This window comes from Pseudopipra pipra, chromosome 20 (assembly GCF_036250125.1).
Source record: "Pseudopipra pipra isolate bDixPip1 chromosome 20, bDixPip1.hap1, whole genome shotgun sequence".
Taxonomy (NCBI): Eukaryota; Metazoa; Chordata; class Aves; order Passeriformes; family Pipridae; genus Pseudopipra; species Pseudopipra pipra.
The window spans coordinates 6,333,613-6,350,252 of NC_087568.1; the positions used below are offsets into that span (position 1 = coordinate 6,333,613).

At 47.3% G+C, this 16,640-nt stretch overlaps 1 protein-coding gene across 2 annotated transcripts in view; it reads right to left on the reverse strand.

Annotated features, from left to right (window-relative positions):
• COL27A1 (collagen type XXVII alpha 1 chain) overlaps nt 1-16,640 on the reverse strand; it is a 145,805-nt gene that overhangs the window by 4,994 nt on the left and 124,171 nt on the right. The window contains exons 40-54 of one of the 2 annotated variants that reach the window (XM_064677080.1): nt 15,639-15,692; nt 15,279-15,332; nt 10,095-10,151; nt 9,883-9,936; nt 9,265-9,318; nt 8,050-8,103; nt 6,471-6,524; nt 6,288-6,395; nt 5,825-5,932; nt 4,126-4,233; nt 2,401-2,454; nt 1,722-1,784; nt 1,275-1,328; nt 533-568; nt 96-113 (exon numbers count right to left, since the gene is read on the reverse strand). In XM_064677080.1, coding sequence (XP_064533150.1) covers nt 96-113; nt 533-568; nt 1,275-1,328; nt 1,722-1,784; nt 2,401-2,454; nt 4,126-4,233; nt 5,825-5,932; nt 6,288-6,395; nt 6,471-6,524; nt 8,050-8,103; nt 9,265-9,318; nt 9,883-9,936; nt 10,095-10,151; nt 15,279-15,332; nt 15,639-15,692 — 930 coding nt within the window. Of the gene's footprint in view, nt 1-95; nt 114-532; nt 569-1,274; nt 1,329-1,721; nt 1,785-2,399; nt 2,455-4,069; nt 4,234-5,824; nt 5,933-6,287; nt 6,396-6,470; nt 6,525-8,049; nt 8,104-9,264; nt 9,319-9,882; nt 9,937-10,094; nt 10,152-15,278; nt 15,333-15,638; nt 15,693-16,640 lie in introns of those variants that run through there. The other variant, XM_064677081.1, reaches the window with a different exon arrangement.

Genomic DNA, 16,640 nt, shown 5'->3' on the forward strand with positions numbered 1-16,640 from the left:
ACCCACCCTGCAGCTTTACATTTGCTAAACTGTAAAAGCAACTGTTTTATTTAAATGCAAGATATCAGTCAGAAAAAGTGATGTCGAATACTTACCCTTGGACCTTGCAGACCCTGCAGAAAAATAAAAAAGAAGAAAAAAAGGCAGAAGCTGTCAGAAGATGCTCATTACTAACCCCAAATCTCCCTGTACACCTGTGTGTTGTTCCCAAGGTGCCTGTGCAAGGGCTGGGTGCTGCACTGGAGGGACAGGGGGTCTGCCAACAGCAGAGAGGTTATTGCAGAGGATGGTGATGGCCCTGGCACCAGTGAATGCTCACTCTGGGGTGGAGGTCCCTGCCATCACAGTGTCCTCTGCTGTGCCCATGGAGGTAGGAAATGTGAGCAGGGAGAACCAGAGTCTCCCTCATGGGAGCCTGATGCCACCACCCTGAGCCCAAGCCCGGGTGGGTGCAGCAGAGCCTGGTGTGACTCTTGGTTGCTCAAAGGGAGGGACCCTCTTAGGGACATCCAGGGGTGGGACCAGCACTTACCATTTCCCCACGGCTGCCTTTGTCTCCCTTGGGCCCCTGTAAAGCACACAAGGTGTCTGTCAGTGACTGTTCACAAGCTGCACTGCTGAGTGTTGCTCCCCAGAAGCTCCTTGCAAGGACCCAAGTGCATCTCTGACACATCAGCTCAGGTTGTTATATTGGCTCCTCCATCCCGAGGCACAAAAGCACCATTACTGGATGTTTGGGCAATGCCCAAATTCATCTTGCTGGTTTTCCCCTCTGCCAGTAGCAGGCTCTGGACTGAACTCTGAGTAGTGTCATGTTCATGTTTTTATGAAGCACTGACCTGACCCTTAGTCTGTGTTCAGTGCTTTTGGCATTTTGGGGCAGGCAGGGATGTTCAACACTTCCTAGAATCAAATGTTTGCCCGTTTACTACACTTATCAGTTTGGTTTGTGTTTTTTTGACCCCTCAGGCCAAGCTCTTTGGGAAGTCTGGCAGCTTGCTTTTGAAAATCTGCAATAACAGTTTTGCCTCTGAGGCAATCTAAAGAAAACCTTGCACTTAGGCTGAGTTGCTCCTCACTTCTAAGCTAATAATCTTCTTGCAACCATCTATGCAGCCAGAGACTAAGCCTGCACTTTTCTGAAGCTGCTGATCTTAAAACCCCTTTTGTTTTTCTCATTTAATGGGATTTACTTATGCTGGCCTCAAACATCTTGGATCTCACGCACTGTGCTCCTCTGAAAAAGACAGGCAGAAAAAAGCACAGACACTTACTGGGCTTCCCGTGGGACCCTGAATGCCAAGTGGGCCAATAATTCCTTCTTTTCCCTAGAAAAGAAAAGATATGTGTGAATCATCACATGGGAACTGATGGTCACTTTTAGCAGGGCAGACTCAGCGAAGACACTGAGCCTCTTTGCTACACGATGGTGGTATTTGCTGCAGCTGGAATAAAAAGCTGTTTCAAAGTGCAAGTCCAAAGAGACAAGCCCTTGCAGTATGGTTGCCACAACCCATGTTAAACCTCGGAAATTCCAGAAATAGAAAGGTTTCAGTGTAGCTGGAGTGGTCTGTGCACCATGACTGCCCAAGCCCTGTGCAGATGTGGTCACCTAGAGCTGTGAGCAGAGCTGTGCTCCTCACAGCACCCTGGAGCCTCAGAAACAGGGGTGGGGGAAGGAAGAAAATCCTCCCAAACCAACAAGCTGGAAAACCACTCACCATGAGACCCGGTGGCCCACGTGGTCCCTGAATGCCTTTGAACCCAAGGTCTCCTGGGGGGCCCTGCAAGCAAAAATGAGATCCACTAAATAACCAGACCTTGTGTTTATGCCCTTGCTTACAGCTCTGCTGCAAGGATAAGGTGCTGCCTCCTATATGGGAATAGAAAGGTCCACGTTTTTAAAAATTCTTTTCCCACTCCTGTTTTGCAAGGCCTTTACTTTCTACCATAAAAAGACAGTTCCCTCTTTGCCAGGAAAATTATATAATGATAAAATGGGTCTAAACTTCAAATCAAGACCCTCAGTGTTAGGGATGCACGTCTTTGTTTCAGGTGCAGGCTGATGACAGATGCTGGAAATACAAAGGTCTGAAAGATGTTCAGGTGGGAAAAAGAGCCATGGAGTCTCTAGGACAGCCCTTTCCCCCTCTAACAGCTGCCCATTTTAACAGGAATAAATTCCTGCATGTATTTACACACACTCATTTAACAAATACATATATATTAACACACACTCATTTAACAAATAAAGATGCATAAACTAAAGAAAGTTGGGATCATGATTCAATTTCCACAGTTTCTGCAGAGCAGATAATAAAGTCTTTGCAACAAGTACTGTGTTGTCTGTCCCCAGTAAAGAAAGACCAGAAAACCAGCTGATCACAAGCAGCCTCTTACCTTTGGCCCAAACAATCCTGCAATCCCTGGAAATCCTGCCTCTCCGAAGTCCCCCTGCAAGTAACAGCCAAGACAAATACAAGGACAAAGCACAACAGTAAGTTCACACTGATGGCTGGTCACTTAGAGACCCACCAAGAGTTCAGCTGCTTCAAAGAGAAATCCATGACCACCCTTCAGTCTAAGCAGGAGTGAGGAGGAGGAAGTATGAAAGAAATCTGGAGGAGGAACTACACAAACAGCAATCTAGAAGCAACTCCAGAAGATCTCACAGACCTGTAGATCACTTAGATCTCACAGACTAAACCTTTTTGCCCCCAGACAGGAGGCATACATGCACTATTTCTAGCAGATGCTTCTCTGGTTTGGCCCACAATCAGTAGAAGCAGGATGGAGAGCATCTGCTCTGAGATTGATCTTGGAAGTTCATGCTGAAAAAAAATAGCCTCAAAGCCCCTTAAAACAAGGTCTTCTTTTATTTCTAGTACCAACTGAACTGACCTTTTAAAGTATAATTTCAAACTATGCTCATTCAAGCTGTTAAAAATGTGTGTGTTCCTACAATATAACCTCCCACTCAAACCCCGGAAAACCATGCATGTCCCCTAATTCTTTTCCTATTTAACTCTGCAGGGATTTTTGCTCAATTTTGTAAGAAAAATAATAATAAAATATTTGGAAGGCCATCAAGCTTGAATCAGCACATAGCTTGCACTCTGAGAATAAAAAACCCACCCTGGGTAGCATGTCCTTATGTAAACACCCTCCTTTCACCATGTTTGAGATGTTTGTCCTTTGATATTTCCGAGCTTCTCAGATGTCAAAATGCAAAATGATTCAATGTTAAAAAAAAAAAAAAAAAAAGGGGGTCAGAAACCTTCACCAGATGATTCATCTCCAGTCTCAGGAACATCAGAGATGGAAAAAGCTTGTTTGGCCTCTCGGCAGGACTGTGTGACCCGTGATGGATTGTGCTTTACAGGGTGTTTTACAATGACTTGTTCAGCCCAGCTGTAAATGACCCAAGCAATGGGGTTTCCACCACCTCTGTTACAAAGCTGTTCCAGAGTCAGTTTAGAAATCTCACTGTTAGGAAGTTTTTCCTGCCACAACAGTGAGAAACTGCTTGGCAAGGAAGGGCTCGGTTGGACTCGGTGGAGCGTAAGAAACTTTCCAAGGATACAAATTGATTTAACTGCCCATTTATGGATCCTGGAAAGCAAAACTGCTACTAAGGGAGGACCAAGGTCTTGCCTGCATTAGGAGAATCAACCAAGCCCTCTTTTTAGAGGGATTTCAGGCAAAAGCAAAAGAAATCAGAAGGATTTAAAGACAATGGAGTCATCTCAGCCAAGGGGACCTGGTCATTGTCCCTGCAGCGAAGCAGCAGTGGTAATACAGGGCAAATGAACGTGTCACTTGTGGATATCTGAGACAAAATGGCCTCGTTATGGTGGTGTTGGCTACTATCTTTCAGCTTGAATACTGCCATCACAGGGTGTTATGTAAAATACACAAAGTGTTTTAGTTGAGGCAGTTGGGGGTTCACCTTGTGCCTTGTTTTACATTAGTCCTAATCTCTCTCCTATAACCATGCACAAGCTGGATATGGGGTCCCCTAAAGACCCTCCCAGGGTTCACCCTGCTGTCCCAGCCTGTGGATCCGCACCCTCTCCTGCAGGAGACAGCCTGGAGTCAGGTGTGATCAGCTCCATCCCCACTAACCGGCTGTCCTTTGGGTCCTGGGTCGCCGGGGCTCCCTGGAAGACCCGTTCCTCCCGGTGATCCTCTCTTCCCTGTTTGGCCAGTCTGTCCAGGCAATCCTCTTTCACCCTAAAAATATCAGATTTTCCTGTTATTCCAAGGGGCAAGAGCTAAATATAACAACACTCAGCCGAAATAGCCATAGATGGAAAGCTGGAAGGGATGGCTCAGTGGGATAAGAAATGTGGTTGCGTCAGGGGATGCCCCAGGTCTGCTAAAATGGGTTGTTCAGGATGCACAGGATGAGAGCAGGGTGGGCCTGGCCATGTCCCCTCCTGGGCTCCCCACAGAGCAGGAGTTTCAGCAGAGCTGTCCTGCCTGCGTGGGCTGAGGAGAGAATGGGAATGAGTTGTCTTCTCTTTGCACTTTGTACATTCTTTGTCCTGCCCTGCAGCTTGCCATAATCTCTTCCCCCCAGCAGGCTGGCAATTGATGATTAATCCATGGAAAATGCTGAAGACATGCCAAGACTTCAGCTGGAGAACTTCAATCCAGAGGCTGAAAAGCCAACATTTTCCCCCGCACTAATTTCACAACTTCAATCCAGAGAGGGGCTTCTGTGACACAGCACCACACTTTGCTCCCCTCCTCTTCCCCTTGCCAAGTGCCAGGAGCAACAAGAGGTGCAGCAGGTGAGAGTCTGGGGTGGCTGAAGAGCTGGAAAAGGGGCAACGATTTTCCCTGGAGGCAGGATGTGAGTCTGTGACAAGGACACGAGGATCTGTCAGTCACCTCTGGTCACAGCCTGTTGTTCTGCCCAAGGCAGCTGGAGGGCAGCAAGTGACAGTTTAAGGGTGATGTGCTGTGGAGCCCTAATTTAAATCAGATCCCAGAGCCTCTCCAAACCCAGCTGGAGTCTTCCTATTTACAGAGTCTCTCTACAAAAGGCTGAATTGCTGTGGGTCTAATTTAGGTCCTGTGGCCAGTCTGGATCAGGGCAAGGACCAGGAATAAACCCCGAGGTCACTGAAGCAGCTTGGCCCTGCTTCCACCCAGCGTGATGTCCAAGTCCATACTGGTTCCAGTCATTATATATTATATATTACATATTACATATTACATATTACATATTACATATTACATATTACATATTACATATTATATATTATATATTATATATTATATATTATATATTATATATTATATATTATATATTAATTATACATTATATATGCTAAATAAATATATGCTAATATATGCTAAATAAATAAATATATGCTAAAACCCAGGCAGCACAAATTTCCCTTCAGCAGTTCAGGCCTTGTAGAGCAGCTAGAGGAAACTCGAATTTCCCATGGAGTTGTCCATCCTGGACATTCTACAGGTAGAATGTCCAGGCTGTAGCAGTTCCTCTGCAAATTCTCCATTTTTTTTCTAGCCAGAATTCTAATGAAAGAAGATGGAAGTGTTTGTAGTGTGGGTATGTGTGTCTGGAGGTTCCTGAGCTCGGTGACCTTTGACAAGGGAGGAAAGGTTTCTGGGACATTCAGCTGTTGTGACCACCATGAAAATGGATGGATGGATGGATAAAGAGAGAAGCCTACAGAGCCTCTAGCTAAGTGAAAGATGGCAGCAGGAATTGAGACTATATTAGACCTTGGAGACATCAGGCTACAGACTGGATTACTCACAGCAATATCTTTGGGAGTCCGAAACTCACCTTGAATCCTGGTGGTCCCTGTGCCCCGGGGAGGCCTGGCACACCTGGGTTCCCTCTCTTGCCTGACATCCCAGTCACACCTTCTTCCCCATCATCCCCCTGCTCTCCCTAGGAAAGAAACCCAGAAGAGGTTATGAAACAACATGTTCTTTCCCCCTCTGCACAGCTTCTGCCCTCAGCAGGCACCATCCATCTGGGCAGGGGTGGGTTAGCAGATGTGGACAGATTTCTGTGCATGCAAGTGTCTGTCAGGCTACAAACCCCACCTCATTTACAGACCTGGCCATGCAAAGGCAGCTGCTGCCTCTGTGTGCACGTGACATGTGAGGAGGATCCACTCCGGGTACATGTAAACAGGAATATCCACAGCTGGGTAACACAATTTCTCCTGTGCTCCCTTTTAGTTTTCCAGCTCCTAAGTTGCCTTTGTTATTGATGCCAAAAGGTTGTAATTGAAACTCACCAGGATTCCGGGCACACCGTCCTTCCCGGGCACTCCGTCCACTCCAGGGGCTCCCTCTTGACCCTGCCTTCCCACCACTCCTCGAGGACCTGGTAGCCCAAGGATGCCCTGAAATCACAGAGGTGTTAGAGATGGAGCTCCCAGACAGCATTTCCTGGGGCAGAAAGTTGAATTTTCACCTACCGGTGAGCCTCTGCTCCCTGCACTGCCCCGTGCTCCTTGCTTTCCTTTTTGACCCTGCAAGCAAAAAAAGAAAGGCATCTGAGATTGCAGCAGCTCTAGCACAACTCCACTTTTGAGCCTGACTTCAGGGTGTGCTTTTGGATAATGACTGGAAAGAGTTTTATAAAAAAAAGGAGATTTATAAAGTCAGTTGCTCCAGCGCTGGGGAATGAACTGCTATTTAGTTTTATTACAAGTGATTCTTCGTATGTCCTGAGAGTTCTAGGGCAGGAATGAATAGCTAGGAGGCAAGGACCTACATTTTTCCTAATACAGAGCAGATGAGGACAAATAAAGCAGGATGAACTCGAGGGAGGACTCAGTACACTGGCAAACATTAGAACAAGATGCTTAAAAACCTGCGTCCTCCATCGGTTCATTGACAGTGTGGTGCTGAACCCAGGACCTGGAGAGTCTTCTGGGGGCATTCAGGGGGAGCTTCTCTCTGAGAGGTAGCCTCCTGTGCTTTGGAAAGTTAATGGAAATGAAAATGGGTTCTGAAATTTGCAATGCTGTTTTGTGGATAAAGGCACAAAAGAAATACTCCCGAGGTTTATTAGCCGTAAAAAGGATTAATTTCTGCAGTATGAATGGAAAACTCAGCCTCACCACCTTCACCAGGGCTCCCTCAGTGAGGTCATGTACTAAAGCACTTTTAAATCGAAGAACTCATTTTCTGTGCATTGTTTCTCCATCTGCAGAGGACCAGGCAGGCCTAGTCCTGAAAGAAATATTCCTGGGGGTGGTTTCCCTGCTATTCATTAGGCCCAAAGGCAGTTCCAGATTGTCCATCGATGGGCAGAATTTATTTATCTTATCACCTTGTATGCTGTTTGCCAAAAAGACCTGAAACTATCTTCTGGCATTACCCCAACAGGGTCAGGCTAAAAATCCTGACATCTGCCAAGAGAGAGCAGGAATTTGCTGAGTATTGAGTTCACATATTTATGTTTCAGCAAATAAAGTCCCTAATCTGCAAGAATAATTAGCAAGCTTCATTACAGCCAGATGTGGAGGTAGGAGCAGGTATGAGGTGCCCCAATGAACCCTGAAGGACCCATGTGTGTTGTGTTTTCTTGCTCAATAAGGACAAGAAGTTGGAGGGGCTCTTCCAAGAAACATAAGTGCATGGATAATGGACTCCAAACCCGGAAGGTTTCAGGCCAGAAAAGTTTATGGTTCAAGTGAAAGAGAGAAGCTCTTGCCTGGCTCAGACCTCCTTTGGGACAGACGAGCCAGCTGTGGCTGGAAGCACCACAAGCTGGGGCATGGGAAAGAGACACAGCCCATGGCAGGGACCAAAGACCTGCCCAGGAGTCACCCATCATGCTGGGGCTGTAATTGTCTTGGTCTTCTCCAGCTCCACAAAGCCAACAAACCATTGGGCTTGGACACCCAAATACATGTTTACAGCCCTCCCACGAGGTTCTCCACAGCTTTTGAAGGCACAGACCATGGGAAAAATCACACATGAGAGTCCTCTTAATTAGACACTTTCTTTAAACTTGAGACACTATAAATCCACCCTGCTGAAACCTACCACATCACCTTTGGATCCCTTTGCTCCCGGCTTGCCTGGTGATCCAGGATCCCCCTACAAAACATAAGCAAGAAAAATCTGCTTAAAATTCTCTTCTGGCAGTATCTTGCACGAAGTACAAAGAACAGCATTTTTTTTGTGCCCTAACAACACTGACTGTATGGAAACAATTCAGGGGAACAGCCTGTGCTCAGACAGGCCCCTGGGGAAAAAGGAGAAAGGAATTGTCTCCAGAGAGCATTTAACAGGGTGTCAATTGGAGAAGAAGCAAGTCTACCCCTCACACTTGGGTGGTACTTGTATTTGCGGAAATCATTCACCAAATTCCAGATGGTGGCTGGAGAACAGTGCTGAGAAGTGGGCAGGAAGCAGCCTGTGTGCAGAAACTGTGTGCAGAATGAGTAGTTTACACAGTGACTACATTGTCAGCGTGGGTCTGCTGCAGCCCCTTCCTTGGTTTCACCTGGATATCAGGTGTTAGAGAGGAGCAAAGCATCTGAATCACTGACATCTGAGGGGATATCACTCCCCAAAATAAACTACATCCACTGGGGAATGCAGCAGCTCTACTCATTCCTAGGCCATATGACAAAGCATTAAGACTTCACCCCAAAATAGAATCTGTTCCTCCCAGTGGCCTTATAAAAAGTGGGAATTGATTCAACTTTATTTTCCAATACAAACTACATTCAATGTGCTGCTGCACTCACAGTTGCAATAGTCACATATAAAAATCAGATGCTACCGTATATAGCAAGGGAATAAAGGGTCCTTCCCTTAAATTTGGATTTAATTTAGTCTTTCATGAAGTCTTTCAGTGGTCTGAGAGGAAACACCATGCAGGCAGAATAATATGGTCTCTCCTCACACTGGACCAACAGCATGTCAAATGGATCATTTCCAAGCAGACTCTTCCACTGCTGTTGTCATCTCCCACCACCCATCCCCTAAGATTCCTAGTGATCCTCATGGATCATTCAGAAAAGACTCTTTTGGAGACAGGCACTACTGGGAGTGCTCCCTGTTTCACCATTAGTCTCAAATGTGGCTCAGAATGGCCATTCCATAGGCTTGGCTTGTGGAAGTGCCCACATTTGCATTTCACAGCTCACCACACACTCCTCACTGCAGCCCTTCCCACCTGCCTTCCTTTGTGCATCTGTTTCTCACAGACATGGGGCATTGGGGAGCTTACAATAAAGCAGCATCTCTTACAGGTAAGCCTTGCTGTCCAGGTTTTCCTCTTTCTCCATCAAGCCCTTCTTGACCCTTAAATAAAAAACAGAGAGGGAACACGTCTTTGTTCTTGGGTAATTTTGTGGCAGTGAGAAAGGAAAACGGAAATGTCCCACAAAGAGTTATGAAATAATTCATAACCCTGGTCTTGCTTTTGAGAGAAATCCCAGTAAGATTTTGGAAGCTTCCAACCTCCAAGTTAACAGAGATCTTCCCATGGAAGAATCTACAGCCATGGGCATATCAGTCTTTAATTCTGTCCAGCACTGACATGACCTCTCTTGTGCACACCTTCCCTGGGGGATCTCCTCAGCAATCACAGAGACCTTTGCTGAGATGGTCCTGCTCATTCTTTCAGCCTCCTGTGCTCAGGCAGGTGCATGGCAGGGTGACCTGCAGGGCCTACATTTGCCTTCAGCAAAATTTTTACTGCTTTAGGTAAAGACAACTGATTTACTCCTTGTCCGAATCACAGATGACCTGGGACAATGGTGAGTTATGAATTGTGACTGCTGGGCAGTTCTGTGGGCTGGTGTGGGCTGGAAGCACTTCCCCAAGATAAATATGCCTCAATCATGCATTTGGAATAAGACTCACAGGATAACCAGGGTCTCCAGGCTCCCCTCGATCGCCTCTGTCACCAACAGGGCCCTACAACAGCAGGACAAAGACTTAAGGTGGATGTAAACAACCCCTCATCTGCAGTATCTCAATGGCTTGTGCATGTTCTACAAGCAAGGAAGCAACCCAAATAATCCACCCACAAAAATCAGGCCAGGATTGTTTAGAGAAGGGATTTAACATCTTACTCTGTCTCCAGGTGGTCCCTGTGGGCCTTCTACCTTCCCGTCATCACCTTGTTCTCCCTGTGAATAAAAATGTTAATATTAATACAGACAGCAGATTTTACAGCAGATGTTTCTGTCCTGATCCAGTCCTCCTGTATTATGGAATTGTAAGTAAAAGCCTCTGTTGAATTTACTCATTTTTCATCCAAAGAAAGACTAAACAATTTTTTTGGTTGTTTGTTTCGCAGCCTGGAATACACTGAGTCCTCTCATTGCTTTCCTGGTTTCTGGTGGTTGTTTCTGCCTGGTCTAACCCTCCCCCCTCCACACAAGGAACCAGGTGCAAAGGGTTATTTTTAACAATTCCTAAAACTAAGCAAGAAGGATGTAATTACGACAACATGGGAAATAGCTCCCTGCCTCTGAATTTTGTTGCTGACAGCCCAACCAAACTCTTTAATCAAGCATTTCCCCACCCTTGTTGAGTGCTGCGTGGGCTATCATGGGAACATGGGTGGTCTGGATGGGTTGTCTGCCACTGCTGTGGGATTGTCTTACAATCAGCCAGGTGAGAAGGTTGGCCCCTTCCACACTCCTCTCCCTGATGGGATGCTCCACAGCACAAGCTCAGAGCTCATGGTTTGGCTGGGAGATAAAATCACCCGGATTATTTATAGCTGAGGTCTCTCTAAAACATCCACAGAGAGATCCCTTAAGACTTAACAGAGACATTATCCTTTCAAATTCTGTGTATAAGTCACTCAGGGTCACGATGTCCTGTTTTCTCTGGAGTCCAGCTCAGAGATGGCTGTTTCTTTGCTCCCCATGGAAGACCACTGCATTCCAGCTCCTCCAGTTTTTGACTACGCTGCATAAGAGTCTCTGGCACTTTGGCTCCTCAGGATGAACATGCCTCAGAACTCATTGATGCTGCAGCTACTGGACAGAGAGGGACTGGGGGGTTCTGTCAGAGAAGCTGCTGTATTTGGTGTGCTTGGGGTGCTCCTAGAGCCTTGAACATCCAAATCTCCATACATTGCAGTGCCAAGTTTTCCACAGACTTCTGTAATTCTCAGTGATTGCACCAACCCTCTCTGGTGTATTTACCATTCTTTTTGATGTTCTCCCTGGGTTGTTTTCCTGTTTGAGTTGCAGCTGCTGGTAGTAAGGATGCTTGGGAAATGTCTTGATGATCCTGCCTCTGGGAGAAGACAATACTGGTGGAGACAACAGCTTCTTTTCTGTGGGAACTGGGTCACAGCTTGGAATCAGGGCTGTGCCACCACTGGGAGAGAGACACTGACACACACTGACTTCTCATGGGCTGAGCACCTGTATTGCCATTCACAGCTTTGTTGAACAAGGCTCAGGATTTGGCAAAATCTCTTGCAGTTTGCACCTCAACAGGTAGAAGAGAGCTCAGTGCCTCTCCCTCCATTATGTGCTTGATGACAGTGGCATTTTCTCTCTCTGCTGCTGTGACCTGTTGGATGAACTTTGCCAGGAGTTCATAGAGACCCACTGGTTATGTCCCTAAGAGATTGTGTGCTAGGTGGGGAACTCCAATCTCCTTATCTGGGATTTCGGGGAGCCACGGCAGTAGGAATATATATATAGAGAGAAACTGTGCCAGGAGAGCTTGAAAATACAGTACTGAGCAATGTGGATGGAGAAATTTGGGTGGCAAGGAGGAGAGGATGGAAAGTAAAGCCTCACAGGCTCTGCTGATGGTTTCCAGTGCTACTGAACTTGCTGCCTGAAGTCAGAAGCAGAATACCTGGCAACTGGTTTGCTTTCTAGCCACTATCAAAGGAATGTTGGCTAGAAGGGAAACAAAGCCTCTATTTCTCAACTCTCGGGGAAAAAAAAAATCCTAGTGTGTGTGTGTGTTACTGTGCAGAAATCTTGGCACTGATTCCTTCTTCCCAAACAGGATGTGAACACCTTTGCCATTTGGAAGCTGAGATGAGCGTGATGAACTCAAAGAAAGCTCATAATTCTGGGGACCCTTGAAGAGCATCAAGACTCACAGACTTTCTCCCCAAAGCTGAGTTGTGGCTCTGGGCCCCCTTGAGGCTAATTGCCATCTTGTCCTTGCCTTCTGCCTGAGAAAATCCTGCAGCCTGGTCAGCTCTAGGACTGCAAAACTGAGCTCCTCCAGAGCTTCCTGATGCCTCAGCTGCTCAAGAGGGAGATGAAAGGTCTGCACTAATTCTTCGGAAAGTTGCAGTGAAAAAAAGTTAGAGTAAAGGGCAGCAAAGTAAACATGTTGGGATACAAATGGAAAATGCATGGAGAAGAAGGGAAGGCTTGTTGTTGTTGGCTCCTGTCCCAAAGTGAGATACACCAGTTTGTAATTTTTAAAAGGATCCCATCTGGACTGCTTTAAGCAGCTGCCAAGTGCAGGCGTCTGCTCCGAGCAAGGCCTCTTTGAGGAGCTGCAAATGTATTAAATGTGGTGGAGTAGCTGCCTGGTATGGCCAGGGGAGCTGAATTCCACAGCAATGCCTCTCACCAAGCTGCTTTCTTCTCTGGAGAAGGGAAGACCTTCCCCATCATTACATATCCTCCTTCAGCACAGCTCCTTTTACCAAGTTGCTTAAAGCTCACAGAGCAATTGTGATCCCATTTCCATTTTCTCTTAATTTCTCAGATTTAGGCTTCCATTTCTGTGTTCACACGTGTGGGAGAGGTTACAGATGCCTGGAGGGAAGGAATCTGTCTATCCTTAGGCTAGGATCCAGACAACTCTCAGGAGATAAGGGAGGATGGGTAAGAAAACTTAGATGCAAGACTTGTGGAGCACCTGGATGGTGCAGGAAGCAGTGCTGGAGGCTCAGCACACGATGTTGTGCTCTCCTCACTCAGCATCTCCTTCTGCTTCCCAGCAAGGTGTCAGCAGACCTGCTGGCCTTCCAGGGAGACATGAGTGAGATCCAGCTGTCAGGGGCCATTAACAGAGCTGACTGCTCTCAGCAGGATGCATTAGATGTTTTAGTGCCCTCGTCAGGCTTCAACTTGGACACTTGCATGTAGAATTCATTTATCATAACACTGCTGCGCTCTGTTGGCATCAGATCCACTCAGGGAGTGCTCTTAGTGTCCATTTGCAGAAGAATATCTTGAGTGCTTCATTGAGTGCTTCAGAATAATAATTTGGGGATCATTTCCAACTGAAATTATGGGAGCTTTCACGATGGCAACTTTAAAAGTTTTCAAGTAAAGCAACAGCTGCAATTTAAGCAACAGAGATATGTATCTGCACATGCCTTATTCCTTCTGCTGCAGGGTCAATGGCTGACTTTGCTTTTGGTAGTGACAACTCACAACTTTTTGCCAGGATGCTCAAAATTCAACAGTGGGGCTGTGAGAAACCTCTGGGCAGGCTCTCAGCTGACAAATGTGCCTGGTCACGAGCTCTTGCATTATTATCCAGGGCTGTTTGTGCTTGGCTAACACTTGCCACTCCCCACACGGCCACTGAGTGGGATACACCTGAGGAGGAATGCTGCTGAAGTCTGGAAGAGCAAGAGGTGCAGCCTGGGAGGTGGATAGGGCAGAGTTAGAAAGGCTGGGGGTGGAAAGGAAGTTCAGCAAGGCAGTGATGGAGGTGCAGAGCAGCAGGAACATCACCAGCTGTTCCTCCACGGATGTGTCTCAGCAGCAGGAAATGAGAGAAAAAGCAGCATGACCACTGTTCCTCCCCAAAGCAAAATTTCTGAGGCATGTGAATATGTTAGTGGAGCACAAGGGTTCACCCTGCCCCACTGACTCCCAGCCACCAGCACAGGGGTTTGCTGCTGCACAGGGAGTCTCCAGGCAGAGCATGGTGTGAACAGGGTGTCCTGACAGCAGGAGCCTGAGCTTGAAAGGGTGCATTCAAAGCCCCAGCAAAGACAAGCCCTTATAAAATCATTTTATAAGGGATGAAGCTCCTGCCTGCGCTACAGCTGCACTCCCACTGTGTGCCAGAGGCAAGGCTGAACACTCTCTTGGTGATGGGGAGTAGAAAATGAGCAAAAAGAGTTCACACATCTTTCCTCTTCATGGGGACCTCATGACTGACTAGTCTGCATCACCATCACTTCCCTTCCCACACCAAGGGAGAATCATAGGGAGAATGGTTTGCATTGGAAGGGACCTTAAAACTCATCTTGTTCCACCCCCCTGCCGTGGGCAGGGACACCTTCCACTATCCCAGGTTGCTCCAAGCTCCATCCAACCTGGCCTTGAGCACTTCCAGGGATGGGGCAGCCACAGCTTCTCTGGGCAACCTGTGCAGGTGCCTCACCACCCTCTGAGTAAAGAACTTCCTAACCTCTAACCTATATCTCTCCTCTTTTAGTTTAGAGCTGTTCCCCCTTGTCCTATCGCTATTTGTTCGTGTAAGAAGTTGCTCCCCACTTTTTGATGAGCCTCCTTTAAGTGCTGGAAGGTCACAATGAGTTCTCCCTGAAGCTTTCTCCAGGGAGACCTCAGGAGGGAGGGAGCATCGCTGCTGAAGGCACGTGAGGGGTTCCATCAGCTCTGTGAGCAGCCAAGGCCAGCTGGGCCGTCCAGCTCCCAGCTCCGCCGACAGGAAACCATTAAAGGGTGAGTCACTGCTCCAGCCTGAACTGGTTATGGCTCTGCTGACTCAGCAAAAGTGGGAAACACCAGGGGAAAGCCACCGTGGCTCTGAGTCAGGGCAGCTGCAACAAGGGGGCTCGTCAAGGGGTGGGGGACGAGCGAGGCGAGGGGGTGGCAGGTGATGAGGAGAAACGCCGGTGGCTGATTTCAGCACAGACAAGGCAGTGTGCTGAACACCAGCTCGTTTGTGCAGGCTGTGATTCTGACCTGATAACAGAAACCTACTAAGACTGATTTCTTTTGTCTTGGGGATTGAGCTGAATTTTTGTGGGTGCAGGAAAAACGTGTCTCCAGAGCACATACTGGGAGGTTCAGCCTCCAGCACAAGGGCATGTGGTGTCTGGTAAGCACATGGTAATGGCATGGGTGTCCTGGCACTGATTTGCAGAGGTAAAGCTGTATATTTAGTAGCTTTTTGTAGGGGTACATTGGTGACTGTGCAGTTGAGGAGGCACCTCTGCTGTAGGGAGAGGAGAGCACGGATGCACAGGAATTATGGCAGCAGGACAATCATCTCTATGCCAGCCCAGCTTCCACACCAAGGGGAGATGAGATAGCTAAACTCCCTGAACTTACCTTTTCCCCCTTTGGCCCTGGTGGTCCAATTGGCCCTGGTGGTCCTGCATGTCCCTGTGGAGAGCAGACAGCATGTGAGGAGGCAGGAAAGAGCTGTTGGACTGAAAGTCCTCCCTGGTTCCCTGCCAGGTCTCACAAACCCTGTGTGGTGCATCCCAGCTTCAGAGGGACACATGGGTTGTGGCAGAGATGGACCAAATGCATGTGGATAAGCCATGATGGTGTAAATGCAGACTAGACAAAGAACTAAACTCGAGATCAGAAATAAATCGTAGTTTAAGAACAACTTACATCCTGGAGTGACCATTTTGTTGCATTTGAGAACAGATAAAAGCTGGAAGATGAAAATAAAACCCTTACCTGGTAGCCCTTTAAGCCTGGGTCCCCTTGAGCACCCATCCTTCCTGGAGCTCCCTGGAGAGGCAAGCACAGAGGAACTGTGAGAGCAGCCCGTGGTGTCACCCCATGAGAAGAGGATGCACTGGGCTATGCAAAGCAAAGCTCAGCACCAGGTGGGAGTGTGGCAGCCCCTCCTCCTGGCCACCTGTGAGCTCTGCTGCAGCCACCTGTAGGGCTCTTGCTTGGCTTTAACCTCTTACACATGGAAAGGGAGGTCAGGAGTCTGTTCTATGCCTTTGCCAGCCTGCAGCAATAGGTTCTCCACCTCATTCAGATTTGCTACCAGAAATGTCTGCATTTGTGTGCTCTTCATCTGCCCTTCGGAACATCTCTATATCCAAACTAGTGTTGTGCTAGGAAGTCCACCAGTGAGACCTCACTCATGCATGACCTAATCCTAAACTGTTGGGAGCAAGCCTTCCAGTGTGGGTTCTGAAGCCAAGAAGTGAGTTTTCTGCACTGTGATGGGGGCACTGCACGAGCTGTTTATCACACCTTTAGCAGATTGAACAAAAGGGTTTAAATCAGATCATCCGGTTTAAGTGAGCCACAGACTTTCCATATAATCCCATTTAGTGTGGATGGAAGCCCTTTACACATGACAGAGAAGTGTCCAGCCCAATAGGCTGCTGTTCAGATGTTTCTTTGCTTCCTTGTGAAATAATCCATGGAGGCTTTGCCAAAGAATATTAAGTGAGGAAATATGGTGAGGCCATAATTTTTAGTGCAGGGAGACACTATCAGCAGAACCATCACTCCATCACTCATTTGCTACTGCTCTGAAACACCACCGTGACTCCTGCTTCATAAACAACTCCTGCTATTTCACTAAGTTCTACCAGAGTGCAAGAAGTTTCCTTACCAGCCTGCATTGCATGAGGGTTACTTTTACTTACTGTTGCTGTCCCAAGGCATTTTTCTCATGTGCCTAAAGCAAATTAACTTTCTTCTCTCTCTGCTGTA